General features: G+C 44.2%; 1 protein-coding gene across 1 annotated transcript in view; it reads right to left on the bottom strand.

The window, feature by feature from the left end:
- GPLD1 (glycosylphosphatidylinositol specific phospholipase D1) overlaps window positions 1–13,676 on the bottom strand; it is a 49,206-nt gene extending 35,530 nt beyond the window's left edge. Inside the window, exons 1-8 of the mRNA XM_058667434.1 lie at window positions 13,406–13,676; window positions 12,951–13,250; window positions 10,035–10,090; window positions 6,913–6,991; window positions 4,886–4,983; window positions 4,391–4,501; window positions 3,271–3,319; window positions 1,945–1,999 (exon numbers count right to left, since the gene is read on the bottom strand). Coding sequence (XP_058523417.1) covers window positions 1,945–1,999; window positions 3,271–3,319; window positions 4,391–4,501; window positions 4,886–4,983; window positions 6,913–6,991; window positions 10,035–10,090; window positions 12,951–13,047 — 545 coding nt within the window. The 5' untranslated portion in view covers window positions 13,048–13,250; window positions 13,406–13,676. The remainder of the gene's footprint in view (window positions 1–1,944; window positions 2,000–3,270; window positions 3,320–4,390; window positions 4,502–4,885; window positions 4,984–6,912; window positions 6,992–10,034; window positions 10,091–12,950; window positions 13,251–13,405) is intronic.
- Between the last annotated feature and the right edge of the window lie 2,500 nt (window positions 13,677–16,176).

Raw genomic sequence — 16,176 nt, 5'->3', positions numbered from 1 at the left:
GCAACAACCATGTAGAAAGCAAAACCACGTAAAACTACTTCTATGTCCATCAATATTAAAGTGCATTTATACATTAAAACATACAGCAGATCAATACTATTCTGAAAAAGAAGGACTCCATTGCAGTACAGCAGACTATGCTACTAATGTGATGTTGGCATCCCAAGTGCTGGGTCAAGTCATGGCTATTCCACTTCTCATCCAGCCTCCTACTAGTTTGTCTAGGAAGGCATGGCAAGATAGTCCGAGTGCTTGGGCTCCTGCCACCCATGTGTCAGGTCCAGATGGGATGCAAAGCTTTTGGCTGTAGTCAGGCCCAGCCATGGTCATTGTTGTCATTTGAGGAGTGAACCAGAAGATGGAAGATGTCTGTCTGCCTCCCTGTTGCTCTGCCCTTCAAATAAATCTTTTAAATTTTTAATCAAGGGGCCACAGTGTCATGGCACAGCAGGTAAAGCCACGACCCATGACGCCAGCATCCCGTTTGGGTGTCAGTTCTAGTCCCAGGTGCTCCACTTCTGATCCAGCTCCATGCTAGCAGCAGAGGATGGCCCACATGCTTTAGACCCTGCATCCACGTGGAAGACATGGAAGAAGCCCTGGAGGATGTGCCCTGTGAGACTTCCCCTTCCTGAAGAAATAGTTTTACCGACATCTTCGAAGTCTCAGTTTCCCTTTCTAATCAAATTACCTTGGCTCCCACCAGGGACAACCACTTTCTTAGCTTCCATGCCAACCATTGTTGCTTTTCTCCATACATTCACCACATATGCACTGATGTGCAAAATTTAGTTTATCACCTTAGATAAATGAAATTATAGTATATATATATATATTTTTACTACACTTTAAAAACTTACTTAAAAAGCAGTTAGAGGGAAAAACAGATCTTCTACCCACTGGTTCACTCCCCAAATGGCTGCAAAGGCCAGGGCTGGGCCAGGCCAAATCTGGGAACCAGGTCTGCCATATGGGTACAGGGCCACAAGCACAGAGACTAACCTCTGCTGCTCTCAGGTGGACTAGCAGGGAGCTGGTTCCGAAGTGGAACAGTAAGGACTTGAACCAGTGCCCACATGGGATGTCAGCACTGCCGGTGCCAGCCCCATAAATACACATTTTTATAGGCTTGGAATGTTTTTCAAGAATCTACTTGAGACTACTCCAATTTGTAATTTGAATTTTCAAAACTTGTAAGTGCACTAAAAAAATCTCATGAGGCAGCAGTCTTACTACTGGGTATACAACAGAAAGAAATGAAGTCAGCATAGCAGAGAGATAGCTGCACTCCCACACTTATGGCAGCACCATCCACAGTAACCTAGATATGGTATCCACCACAGGGTCTAGCAACAGACAAATGGACAACTGAAATGTGTGCATACACACACACACACATGAGAACACAAGTCATTGCCAGAACAGACAAGGAAATCCCATCATTTACACAGATCTCTCATGATTTCATTCATATGGAAAATTTAGATTAGGAAATTGATCTCACAGTAGAAAATCAGGCCAGGCGAGTAAGGCGGAGAAGCTGAAACGAGGTTGGTCAACAGGTACCCAGCTGTAGTGAGAAGGGAGTTCTCTTCTACTGCATAGCAGTGATGATAGTCATGTATATTACTGATATTTCAAAGGAGCTAGAAGACAGGATTTTGAACCTTCCAGCAAAGGTTCTATCATTCCTAACATCTTATCATTTCTACAAGTGATATTTGCATTGATAGATGCTAATATTCTTGATCTGATCAGTATACATCACACTCATATCAAAATATCATTCTACCCCATAGATATGTAGATTATGCTCTCATTAAAAATAGCAATGTAAATATTTACAAATGCACAAGACTAATTATGGTAGATGCTGCATTTTGTAAAGCATCAAAGCCCCACATGCCATTCAGAAACCCATATATAAACAGATATGGCTCTTACCAGCGTCGTGCCAGGTAATTAAAATTAAACTCAAACTGGCTCACCACATCTCCACCTACAGTGAAAAAAATATTGACATTGGATGGATGAATGATAAATGACAAACAGTGTGCTTCGTCCAAACAGTTTTCACAAAGCAGATTATTGGCTCTTCACAAATGTTTGAGATGTACTTGTATCTAAAACAGTTTTTTTAAAAAAGCAATCTTCTAAGAGTCTTAGCTAGTAAAACTTATTAAGAAAGATCACCCATATAAACAAAGGGGTTATTTTTGGTTTTGTTTTTTGCCTTAACACAGATCCTAAAGATTTAAATACAATTCAACATCTAGTTGTGTATTTAAAAAAATTTTTTCTGGGGCCAGTGTGACGGCTTAATCAGCTAATTTTCTGCTTACAAGTGCCAGCAACCCCTAAGGACATTGATTCATGTCCCAGCTGCTCCACTTTCCATCCAGCTCCCTGCTTACAGCTAGGAAAGCAGTGAAGGATGGCCCAAAGATTGGGACTCTGTAACCATGTGGGAGACCTGGAAGAGGCTCCTGGTTTTGGATAGGCTCAACTCCAGCCATTGCAGCTATTTCAGGAGTGAACCGGTAGGTGGAAGACCCTTCTCTGTCTCTTCCTCTTTGTGAATCTGCCTTTCCAAGAAAATTTTTTGAAAAGCAATTTTTAACAAGAAATACTGGAGTTTAACAATAAAAACCAAGTATTAGATGATTAGCAGGCTCCAGCTATTGAATTTTCATCAAGTATAAAAGTAGGTTTCAGGAACCATAGCATAGCAGGCTAAGCTTCCTGCTGTGGCACCAGCATCCCATACGAACATTGACTTGAGTCCCAGCTGCTCCACTTCCTAACCAGCTCCCCACTTACGGCATAGGAAAGAAGCAGAGGATGGCACAAGCCCTCAGGCTCCCAGCACCCACATGGGTGACCCAGAGGAAGCTCTAGATTCTTGGCTTCAGACTGGTGAGCCTAACTCTGGCCGTTTCAGCTATCTGGAGAGTGACTTAATGGTTGGAATACCTCTTTCTCTCTGCCCTTCCTTTTTTCTAACTCTACTTTTCAAATAAAACTAAACACATCTTTAAAAGGCAAAGTTTTCTAAGATGACAGAATTCAATCAAAATATTTTTGAAAAAACATGCAAAAGCAACTTCTTAGGCATAGATGTATTAAAAGGAGGATGCATGTAATGCATTAAAATATACTATAGGCTACTGAGAAAAATATTTAAAAATGTTTGCCATTCAGTAGTGAATTCATTGTATGGTCACTAAAACTATCACAGCAGAAAACCTGGCAGGTGTAAATAAACAGTACCAAAATCGCCAGCCGAATGAGCCTCAGGGTAGGAGCCGTGAAAATCAATCTGAGAAAGAAAGAGAGTCACCTGTAGATCACAGTCCATGCCCAGCCCTCAGCCCGCAACCCAGCACCCAGGGATGCTGACAGCCTAACGCTGGAGCGTCATGACACCCATAGGATTCAAACAAACATTTTGCCAATAAAAACCCAAAACTGTTCACAAATGAGTTAATACTAAAGCCACTGTGGGCAATTGTGCCTCCCAGGGTAAATACCCAATCGGAGTTCTCGGTCTTTTCCACGGATGCTCAAACTTGGACTCATTTTATACATAACCTGTAAATAATAGGTTTATGGGCCCATGTGGTGGCGTATCAAGCTAATCCTCTATCTGTAGCACTGACATCTCAAATAGGCACCAATTCAAGTCCCAGCTGCTCCACTTCCCATCCAGCTCCCTGCTAATGTGCCTCAGAAAGCAGCAGAGCATGGCCCAAGTCCTTGAGTCCCTGCATCCAGAATAAACTCCAGGCTCCCAGCTTTGGACTAGCCTAGCTCTGGTCATTGTAGCTATTTAGAGAGTGAACCAGCAGATAAAAGAGCCATCTCTCCACCCCCTCTTTCAAGTAAAATAATTTAAAAGATAATTCTATGATAATGGAATATAGATTAATGACCAGAAGGACCTCCTAAGATAATCTTAAACTTGAGAAAATGTTATTTTCATGTTGAAAATTTTATTTATCACAAAAAAGAAGAGCTATTACTTTTAAACAGAACCAAAGTGGCTAGTATCCCTAACCTTATAAAGACACACACCTTGAATAATACAACTTATCAAATATTGTTTGTGACTAAACCATCACACCTCTCACTGCCTTTCACGCACATTGGTATTCTGCCCTGTGGATGAATTTACCCAGGGGGCTAGAATGGGAAAAGATAACCTTAAACCACACATGGCTTCACATGACTTCAGATGAGAAATCTCACTCCCACCTGTGACACATGACTTCTGAATAATCTTTATTCTTTCCAAAGTCATCCTCTTCCCCCTACTCCCCCCCCACTCCCGCTTTTTTGACCTTGAGAAATCAAACCAGGACAGCCACGAACCATGAAGTCACAAACTCACATCTCCCATTGTCCTCAGGAATCCTTGTTCGATACCCAGGCTATGCCAGCTAACATCTGCCACCATGTGGGAGGTGATTCCAAATAAGAAAGCCACCAACTTCTCCGTGTCCTGCCAAACAAGCCATCACAGTCAACCAACAAGTGGCTAAATTTCTAACCACACTAGACATTTTTCATAAGTAGTTTCATCTCCACTACAGATTTAAACTATCACAGGTAGGTGTGTCTAATTTCTAGTTACCATGAACTACAAAGGACAGTTGTAAATGTTTTGGCAGTACCTTAAGAGTGCTTTCAAATTAATTCCCATTGGACATATCCCTTTCATCTTATATTAACAGAGTAAAGAGTTAATTAGCTATCTACTATATCCCAAGCACTATGTCTGGCATGGAAGGTACCACAGTTGGGGGGGGGGGGTCCAAATGTAGTATAGTAGGCATGGAAACTGTTTGGCAGGACTGGGGCTGGTTTTGGGGTCTGAGGTGCCTACCTTGTCCCAGGGTAAGGGATAGTTCTCATGGATGTAATGAATGCTTGCATTGAGGAATGGCGTCCAGTGAGTGCTCTCCGACACATCATGGAACTTTCCTGCCAGAGCAAAAGCCAGGCTCTGAGTTCTTTCCTAAAAATCGGGACCTCCCAACAAATCCCCCATCACCACCTACTTCACTGCCATCTGCTTAATCCCTTCTCCTCCAAACCCCTGGGACAGTCACACGAAGCTCTAGAACAGGTAAGCCAGCCCAGACTCTGGGACAGGTATGACCTTGGCTGATATCACAAATCCTAGCGTATGCATGGCCTGCATCACCTACGGCAAGGTGAATGTCTTTCCATGTCTCTGCCCTAAAACTGAGGTTGGCTTTTGGTTCTTCAAGGTTTCTGTTTGATATCTTGCAACAGGAACTTGGGCTGGAGGTTAGGACAGCAGTTAGCCAGGCTCTGCCCCAAAGCCCAAGCTCTCAAGCCAAGGTCAAGTCAGGTCTGTTTCTGATCCTGTTTGTGATTATAATAACAAGGACAACTGGAACAGAGTATAATTAACTGTTAGGTAAACCAGTGCAACATCACTATAAAAGTGGAGATTCTCCTTTGGCAACCAAATATCCAGGAAAGTTAAGTGCTTTCAAAAGCTGCAATAACAATGAATTGCCAAAGGGAAACAATTGATGAATCAGACACATTTGAGATGAAAGAGTTTGGCAACAGTCATAAAAATCCAGGAGGATGCTGTATTTGATCATCAAAAGGAACTCATGTGCAGCATAATTCTTCCCAATTGGTCTCTTTATTACACACTGATCCTAATCTTCATGCCGCATAAGGAAGTACCTATTGCTTCATAAAAACATCGCACAGTTTACATGGCTCTTTCTCAGAACCTTTATCATTGTGATTGTGTTTGTCACTAGACATGGCAAACATTAAGCAATGTATCTTCAATTTGGTCAAAAAATAATGCTTTTGCTTTCTTTTTCATGTATCAAGGGAGAATTATGATAAAGGTATAATACAGCCCCTATGAATATGGTTTGGAAAAATGTTAGAACCAGAGTATGTTAGAAGGACAACTGAAAAACGTAGGCAAAATAACAGGACTGAAATAGTTATTAACAAATAGGAAAACAGAAAAGAAAAATCCTCATGAATGAGAAATATGAAAGCTTAGATGCCAGGGATCCTAAGCCACAAATAGCCCTGGGGTTCATCGACTGAAAGCATTTGTGTTAAAAGAATAGGAAAATGGAAGGCGACCTCTAAATGAGAACTGTCCCAAGAAGACCAAGCATGCTGGTGGCTTTCAGTCACCTCTAGGTATTCACCCTCCAACCGCTACCATCCTGCAAGGTCACCGAGGTCACTTGCCTCAACTAGCTTCTTGATCAGTTTCTTGTCTTTGTTGGGTTGACTTTGCCAACAGAAAGAACCAGCAGGTAATCAGAGAAAAGACAAAAAGGAAAGTTGGGGTGCTTGGTCTCAGTTCCCCTTCTATGGGGTTGTGCTGGATGGCTGGGTCCCTGAGCTGCCTTCTCCACGTAGAGCTCTCTGGCCACAGCTCCAATAATCCCTGCCCCCTGCACTATCCATGTCATTCCTATAGAAAACGGTGCATCCACACCTTCAAAAACAGTGTCCTTATCACATGCTCCTCAAGTTGCTCAGCTTCAAAGCGTACCTGCTGTGGCCTGCTGGGCCTCAAGGTCACTTAGGCTATTTAAAAGGAACAAACATTTCTTCTGACCTCTTGCAAAATGCTTCTCTTATGCCACAAAGCAGCAGAAACTTTGATTGGCTTTCATCATACACACACACAGCAGCAGCAGCAAAAACACGAAACAAAACCCCTTTCAGCTTCTATGCTGAAGCAGGTACATTTTGACTAAATGAAAAATACAGCCATGTGGGTTAGGTCAGTGACCAAGAGTGGAATGCACAGTATGAAATATTTTTAAGATAACAACCATTCCCGTTAACTAAGTAGAAGTGACACTGTTGGGCTGCAAGATGTCACCTCACCTCCTTTGCAGATACTGGGGTAGAAACAGTCGGGAAACACAGTTCCAGCCTGATATGCGTCCCGGTGTTCGAGCAGCAGCTGAGAGGAAAACATAGGGTCAGGGAGGCAAACCAATGAGCTGGGTACTGCAGAACCCATGGCCCCCAACCAGGAGACCCCAGCACCGTGGGGATGCTAATGGGCAGTCAGTCAAACAAGAAGAATTCACTTGGGATCCAAAGCAACACGCTACAACACATGACTCCAGGTTCTTTCCTACCAGACAGGATAATTAGGAAGTACCTACAATCACCTTTAAAATTTTTTCATAATGTAGTTCCTTAAGCTCAGGAATTTCCTTTTTTACCCTCGCTGCCACTGTTTTTCCCCATATCATAATGTAGTCCTTCAGCAACAGCCACAACACCATCATTTTATTTCAGTGTATCAGGACTACATTTTGTCCCCATTATATTCTGTCCACTCAATAGAATAGGATTTCCTTGATGCTACTTTACTGACCCAAAGCTAGCTGGTGACAAGAGGATTCACAGGTGAAAAAAACACAGCTCTATATGAGGGCTCCCAAGAGTCCAGGGACAATGGCTGTCATCTTTTCAGGTTCCAACTCTAAGAATGCAGATAGATAACATCTGTATGTACACACTTCCTTACCGTCACCACCTGTGGTCTACCACAAGATGAATTCTTTTGTGCTTTTGGAGTTACCATAAATATCCTTCCCCCTTTTAGAAGGAAATTTTTGTTGTTTGAGATCGCCCTTAAGAAGTATTTATTTGAAAGGCAGCTTTTAGAGAGGAGAGACAGAGGTCTTCCTTTTTCTGGTTCACTCCCCAGATGGCCACAATGGCAAGAGGTGGCAGAAAAGTTTTTTGATACACACACTTGAAAATACATTTAACTCAGGCATGGTGCAGTAGCTAAAGTCCTCGCCTTGAATGTGCCAGGATCCCATATGGGCACCGGTTCATGTCCCAGCTGCCCACTTCCCATCTAGTTCCTTGCATGTTGCCTGGAAAAGGAGTAGAGGATGGCCCAAAGTCTTGGGACCCTGTACCTGCGTGGGAGACCCAGAATATGCTCCTAGCTCCTGGCTTCAGATATGGCTGGAGCTGAGCCTTGCAGCTACTTGGGGAGTAAACCAGAGAATGGAAGATCTTTGTCTTGCCTCCTCTTAGTATATCTGACTTTCCAATAAAGGTAAATAAATCTTTGAAAAATTATTTAATTCCATTAGCAAGTTAAAAATTAAAATGTCAATTCTGTAACAAAGTACCAACAGTACCTACGAAATCGCCAGATGAAACAGAAAAAAGTTAAGTGTGGGAGCAAACCTGAAGATAGTTTTGAAGAAACTCAGTTTGAGCATTTAAGGCTATTTACCCTTGTGATACTGTGTCTTGAGCTCCCTCCACCGTTCTTGATCCATAACTTCCAAGACCAGCCATAGAAACTGGAATTTCTTGGGGATGGTGTCATGATGTATTAGGTTAAACATCCACTTGCAACACCTTTATCCCATTGGGTGCTAGTCCACGTCCTGGCTGCTCCACTTCCCATCTAGTTCCCTGCTTGTAGCCTGGTAAAGCAGCAAAGGATGGCCAAAGGCCGCCAGCCCTACAATCAAGAGACCTGGAGGAGCCTCTGGGCTCTTCACTTCAAATTGCCTCTGCCCTAGCCATTTGGGAAGTGAGCCAGTGGATGGAAGATCTGTCTCCTCCTCTCTGTAAATCTACCTTTCCAATAAAAATATACATTTTTTTTAAATCCTAGAATTTCTCATCCCCAAGGCAGGCCTGAGAAATGTTACTCTCCCCCCTGCCTTTTTTTGTCTTGGTGCTGGCCATGGGAAATGCACTGACCTCACTTGTCTGATGGGCAATTTAAGACCCCCATTTCAGAACAGACCCTGCCCTATTCAAGTGAGGATTGCTGCACAGAGATGGCAAGGGGAATCCGAACAGCAGGAACTGGCTGAGTTCACCCAGTCTTTGGATTGCATCCCTTTTGTCCAATCACATATTGACATGTATGTTCATGCTCTAATCATGTCTAAGCAATAAAGAACTTTCCATAAGAAACCCAAAGAATAGAGCTCAGAGCACTCTGGCAGCTCATTGCCCTGCACCTATGTGGGAGTCCTGGAAGAAACTTCTGGTTCATCTTCCAGCTTTGATTAGCTGTCATGGCCACTGCAACCATTTAGTAAGTGAGCCATTGGATGGGAGGCTGCTCTCTCTTCACTCTAAAAATTCTGCTTTTCAAATGAAATTGAAGTGAAGGCCAAGAATAGCATAGTGCTGTTTCAGTGTTTACTTCCTAGCTATAGTTCTGTAGGACAACAGCCTTGTTTTTACGGAATACCAGGTGCCAAACTCACTAGCTAGTTAGTTCTCAAATGGCTCAGGGAAAGAGCACTACATGTAAAGGGAGAAGATGAAAAAGCAAACACGGTAACCAATCAACAATCGGGCAAGCTGTACAGAAGGAATATGCATATTTTGCCCTAAAATCAGCTTCTCTCTGCTTCAATGTGTTCGGAACATATAGTAGATTCTGTTATCCTGCCTTCCACACTGTTTGTCCAGTAATAGTCTAATCCAGTTCAGGTTTCATGAAAGCACGTTAACTACTCTCAGAAATTTTAGGAGTTATCTTTGTCCCAACAAGCTATACAATTACAGCATAAGAAATGATGCACACAGGGTACAAGTGGATTGAACTAAAGGTGGCTAAAAATGAACCAGACTACCCTATTGTGAATTACCGATTTGTAAGAACACCCTTCTCCTGGTGAAGTCATTTGTGTGCAACAGTGACAAAAAGTGGGAAATAATTTCAATTATGAGCTGTCAAAACATGCCATTTAAAATATTTTACATGTTCCTCATAACATTAACCAATTAAATTTAACATTTTAAGCATCTCTACTTTATGCATACGTAAAACCATTCAAGGAGCACATGGGGTGGGGTGGGAGGGGGGAGACAGACCTCTTTAACTCATAACATTTTACAGATACAAAAATTGCTTCCAAAACTGAACATTTGCTATGATATTTGTCAGTAACAACAAAGGAAAAGTAATGCTCCCAAACAGAAGGAAAAGTAAAGCTTTATACCTCTTTGTAGTTAATGTGCCCTTCTGGAAGGTGGACAAACTCCAGAGCTCGGTGTCCTGAGGAAAGTCAGTCAGTCGGTTGAGTTCAACTACAGCTGAAAACAGAACTTACTAGAGACCATTTTCAAAGATACATAAGCTCAGTTGTCAACTGTCATGGGAGCAGGAAGTAAGTTTGTTCTCACTTGGAATCTACATCAGGCACAAAGATTTACACAATATTTATGCTCCAGCAATCCTCATACAGGTCAAATTTGCTTGGTGACTGAAGTCTTCAGCTGAATTAGTTCTACGATCCTGAGTGTGACTCCGTAAGTCACTTAACCACACGGTTTCAGTTCTCTCCCATGCAAGATTTATAAATAACTCTACCATGTGCTTTCTGCCATTCTCACCATGAAACTGATGAGAACTGTGACACACACAGACATAGGAGAAGTGCAAGAACCAAACTCATCACCACAGTTTGCCTCAGAACTCAGAGGGGAAACCCAGGCATGGGCTTGAGCCACAGACCAAGTCAAAGAACCCCAAAAGTTCTGCAACATCGGACCAGCTCTGGGAGGTCAAATCACTTCAACAGGCCCCCCTCTCCTAGTGCTGCCCCCACTAGTTCTCATCTTAGATCTTAATGGGGAGGATAGTCAATGGGGTACCTTTTTCTACTGTACATCATATCCAAATTTCACATTCAGAAAATAAAGCCCACTGCCATTCCATGAACAGGACTGCGAGATACCCACACATGGGGTCCCCACATGGATGGCAGTGATGTCTACACCCCAGCCCAGCCAACCCAAACATGGGGTCTCCACATGGACTGCAGTGATGTCTACACCCCAGCCACTGGAGGAGGCCAATCCTAATGAGTTCATGTCAACACCTACCTCCCACTTTGGCTCTTAGAGAAGAAAAAGTGAATCAACATATTTCCAAAGTCACCAAATGTTGGGAGGGCTCAGGATTTTTAAAAACAGAAACAAAAAAAAATCAATTCTTCAGAAATTCCTTTGATTACACTCACACGTCTATACCTTTGTAGGTAAGTCAAAAAAGTTCATAGAAAATGTGTAGTACAAGCAGCTATGCATGAATTTCTAAAATTTTTGAACCAAAATAAACATGTTTGAAGTTAATTTTGCTAGGACCTTTCTGAATTACCTTTATACAGGTATCTTGAAATATCCGTTAGAACCTTTATTTGTAGCTGCTGAATAAAGCCAATCAGTTATCTGACTTTATTCAAATTTAGGTAGCATTTTCAACTCAATATTAAAAAGTTGCCTGCTTCCATTTACATTTTGTTCCTCTTCAACAACTGTTAGCTTCACTACGTTCACACAGCTTACAACTGGAGGACCCTAGACCTCTGAGCAGTTCAAGCTTTCACTCTATAGGGGACCCGAGAGACACAGCAAATCTTTCAGTCCTACCTCTGAACCAGAGCACAACTGGAACAGAGTCCTTTTATCAACAAATGTGTCATGGAAAGCACATGGGGAGCAGCTGACAGGACGCACAGTTTTAGGGAGGCTACCTGCAAGTCAGCTGTGACTGCAGGATCAGTCTTTTCAGCTGCAAGGTGAGAGAACCGGGATCCATGCCACCAGTGCCCTCAGATAGTGTCCCCGTGACTACCCACATCTACTTGACATTCACAGACCTTCACATTTAATCTGAAATCTTGTTATTCTCTGATTCCTGAAAAATGGTAGAAGACACTAAGCATTGATTTTAAACTAGAGAAAACTTCCCAGCATCAGGTGTGCCTGAAGCTAATCAGAAGAGTGCTAAAGAATGTAAATATCTGGGACTGGCCTTGTGGCACAGCAAGTTACACTGTCGTCTTTGAACAAAGATATAGGGATTACCAGAGTCCCGGCAACGCTACTTCCAAACTAGCACCCTAATGTGCCTGGGAGAACAGAGGAGAATGGCCCAGTTTCTTGGGCCCTAAAACCCATGTGGGAGACTTAGCTGGAGCTATGGGCTTCTTAGCTTCAGCCTGGATCAATCCCAGCTGTAGCAACCATTTGGGCAGTATCCCTCTACTACGCTGCCTTAATAATCTCTTAAAATATCATCTCTGAGGTAATGTTAGCTTCTTAATGTTACAAACTGATTCAGTTCCCACGTTAGCAGATTTAACAAGTTACTGCATATCCTTAGTAAGTTACCAACATACTTTACACCAGAACCAAATTCTTTGGTTCAGAGTAAATCTTAAGTGTTCTTACCACACAAGCTAAAATTCACTATGTAATGAGTACATTAGTCATCTTAATTATGGCCATTTCACAACATATGAAAAACATCAACTGAGCTCATTTGTCAATTGTACTTCAATAAATCTGGGGGGAAAACATTCAAAATCTGTTTCCATCTACCTCTAACCAGATCCCTCTGCCTTTGCTCTGGGGGTCAGGGGCATGGGCTTGTAACCCACCCCTCCCAGCTCAACGGACATCTCCAATGCAAACTCCTCAGTCAGCCGACTTGCCTGAAACAACGACCTTCAGATTCGGACCCCCACTCCCAAAGCCACAGATGACCCCTGCATTGGGAAGGCCTGTCCCTGGAAGTGAAGGGGAATAAAAATACACCCTCACTTCTACCCATATTCTATCCTTTCTCTGTCCCATCCTGTCAGTTCTACTCTACTGCAACCTCTCCTTCACCATGTTCCTCATTCCCCACCTTCCCACCCTGAGAAACACTCAGGATCCAGTGCTCTAAGGGACACCAGCTCTGTTGCTTCCCTCCCCTGAACTCCCAAACACCAGCTCCCCGTCCTGGGTGCTCCCTATCACCACTTCCTCCCTCCACCACCATCCAGCAGGGCAAACTATCAAACTCTGCCTTCATGTCAGTTGGCAGATTTCTTGTCCTTTGTGTAACATGAGGCCCCAGGACTCACCAATTTCTACGTGTGTTGAAAGGCCACACGGCGACCCCAGGGAGCAGGTGGAAGCCAGCAAAAGCAGCAGGGCAGGCCACTTGCGGACTACAGGCATCTCTCACTCCCTCAGGCACCTCAGGATGAGCTGACACTGAGCAGAAGCAGCAACGTGGCTCCGCGGGCAGGCCAGGCCCACTGCCTTCCCTCTGTGCAGATCACTGACAAAAGAAACCAAGTCTCATTGCAGAACACGATCGTTTTCCAACGAAGTCCACTGTCCAGCTACTGTTGAGCCTCACCAAACAGCAAACAAACTGCCTGGCAGGAGAGAAGAAGCAAGTGACTGAGCTCTCCCGAGTCTCTGGCTAGAAGCACAGCACTTTCTCACAGACGTTTTCCTTCACCTAAAACCTGTGTGCAGATACCAGCAAGGTTGCTCCAAATCGATCTTGCTTGCTCAAACACAGACTTACCTGTGCACAGCAATAGGAAAACACACATCAAAGAGCCTCGCCTCCCCAGGGCGGATGCTTCAAGTCCTTTCCAAACACCAGTCGCCCTGCTTCTGCCGTCTGCCAACCCCAGTGTTGGGAAAACTTTTATGGTGATCAGCTGGAACCGACTTCTCTCTTCAGTATTTGGCAACAGATACTAACACGTGGATGTGATTACACAACAGCAGCTACTCCTGGTCGGCTCCCTCCAGCCCAGCTATGGGACTCTGCCACCTGGAGCCTGTTAGTAAGGTCTGACTATGGATTCTCGCAGCCCTCGCTGATGCTGAGGCCCCTGGGAGGGGCAGACTCCGGGCTCAGAAAGAGGATCTGAAAAAGCTAGGTGCAGAAGGTCCACGACACGAAGGAGCCTGTCTACAAGGCTTAACCCGCAGGAGGAAATCAGCTTAAGCTATGTGTGGAAATGGTGGGACTCACACGGCAAGCTTTTCAAAGTGCGGGAGGAAGTGGCATTCATTCCCCAGGTGAGTCAAGGGTGGTGATTTGAGACAGCTGTTGGCTAAATGCCCAATTTGTAACCTTATCATGGCCACCTGCTAGCTCCAAGAAACTGAATTCCTCAGCTCCTCCAGCTCGGAATGGCACCAGGCTGGGCTGCTTCTGAGTACTCTCAGAGCACACACTAAAATGGAGACATTTAGAGAACAAGTGAGCTGGCTCCCAGCACTGAGTGTCCCACCTGCCATGACAAGGAGACAACAGCCCCCACACAGTGTGCCCTCCTTGGCCGTTGGCTTGTGCAGGCTTCTAGCCCCTTCTGCCTGCTAAAACCTTCGCCTTCTCCCTCTCACACCACACTTTCCAAAGTCTGCAGGGTAGGCAGTGGTAACTCAAAGTGTTAAACTTGGAACACACAGAAGTTGTCAATCAATAATAATAACAGGGTTGCCAGGGCAAAATAAAATAATAGAAGCTTCTATTTGGTTTCTATCTGTGCTTCTATCTGCTTTCACTTGGAAACCAGATAGAAGAAAAACAATCCATATAAAAGCCTCAGAAAAACAAATGGCTTCAATTATTGATGAAGACAAATCCCAACTGCCTCCCTGTGTTTTAAGTCAGACTTAATACATAAACTAGGTATTATTTTACCTGTCATAAAATAGGTGTGATGGTTATGAACATGGGCCTTCTATAACAATATTGTTTGAATTTCTCTCTATATTTTGTTACCAAGGAACTACCAAAGATACGATTGTAAAGGATTAAACACAGCTTGTGATATTAAGAAACTTTCTGATAAGTCTATGGAGACACTTTTTCTCGCCCACACCTCCCGCTCCTAATAGGTAGCTTAGTTGTGAGAATGTGGCTCTGTTTTTGAAGATCATTTGTGTACACACAGACCCACACTGAGGAGTGACACAGATGCAGGAGTGGGGGTGTGAGCTTGAGAGCCAGAGGGCCTCAGGCTTCATCTGGCCCCCCGTCCTAGGATCTCCCTTCTGTGTCAGACACACTGCACAGCTTAGGGAACTCTATGTTTCTTTTCCCAGTCTGTAACATCATCTACAAAAACGGCCATAATAACAGTGTCTACCTTAGACGGCTACTACTCAGATGAGCAGATACATGTGAAGTGCTTAAAATACAGCCTGGCACACAGTAAGTACTCATTATCTGCTAACTGTTCAATAGAACTCCTGTTATCAGGGTGCCTGCGTTGGATAGCCTCCTTCAGCCAAGTACTAATCCTGACCTTCAGATGCAGTAGCTAAGGGCTTGAGTACTTGAACTGACAGGCACATGGGAAACCTAGACTGAGTTCCTGACTCCCAACTTCAGCCAGACTCTGGCCGTAGTGAGCACTGGGGGATGAATCAACTCGTGGCAGCTCTCTGTCTCTTGCTCTGAAGTCAGTCAGTCCGTCCATCATGCAGACACACCGACACACACTTGACCCATGCACCCCAAAAGAACTTCTAAAAACCTGTCCTGCTGGAAAAGGCTCACAGTAAATTTCTATTAGCTATCTTCCTCGCTGAGTTTTAAAGTCATCAAGAACAACGATCCCACATACAGATGTTCAGCATCACACATTCTACAGCCAAGCAGGCAAGTGGCTAGAGCAAAACTGAGTTGAAATCAGGTATCTCAGAAGTTTCTCATTCTTCTGCAGCTTTGAGATCTAGAAACTTCTGAGATAAAGCAGACAACTGGCACACACCTGGTGGGCTATGATAGCAAGTGGCAGAGAGGAAGGCAGGGAGGTGGGGTGGAGGGACCTAGACTAGGGTGGGCTCATGAGAATGGAGGGGGGGAATCTCATATCCCTGGCGGGGGGGGGGGGTCTGTCCTGTGGGTCCTTGTAAGCACACCCAGCCAGATTCTGCCTGAGGGCCAGCCAGGGGTCAGGAAGGACTGGGCCGGGCTCTGAAGGTCACCAAGCAACAGGGAGAAGAGGAGGACCACGTGGAGAAGGCCTCCTACCTTGGTGGGCCTCCCTTCATAAAATAAACAAAACTCACATTCTACATCTGCACTGATACAAAGAGTACCATACACTGGGGTCTGGGTGTCCTTTTTTTTTTTTTCTTTTCTCCTGATTTTAGAAGAAGTTAAACATTCTGGGTCCTAGGCCTCCTACCGACTGGGCCTAACGGATAAGCCAGAGGTGCGAAGGACAGCCGGCACAGCGTGAAATGGAACCTGAACTCTTAGTGCAGACCTCAACAGTGAGGTTCTTTCCCTGGTGAGGCACACAGGTGCTGTAGCCCTGTCCAGTCTGG

Source organism: Ochotona princeps, chromosome 1 (assembly GCF_030435755.1).
Source record: "Ochotona princeps isolate mOchPri1 chromosome 1, mOchPri1.hap1, whole genome shotgun sequence".
In the NCBI taxonomy this organism is placed as follows: domain Eukaryota; kingdom Metazoa; phylum Chordata; class Mammalia; order Lagomorpha; family Ochotonidae; genus Ochotona; species Ochotona princeps.
Note: the sequence above shows the minus strand (reverse complement) of the source record. Positions and strands in the feature narration are given on the sequence as shown.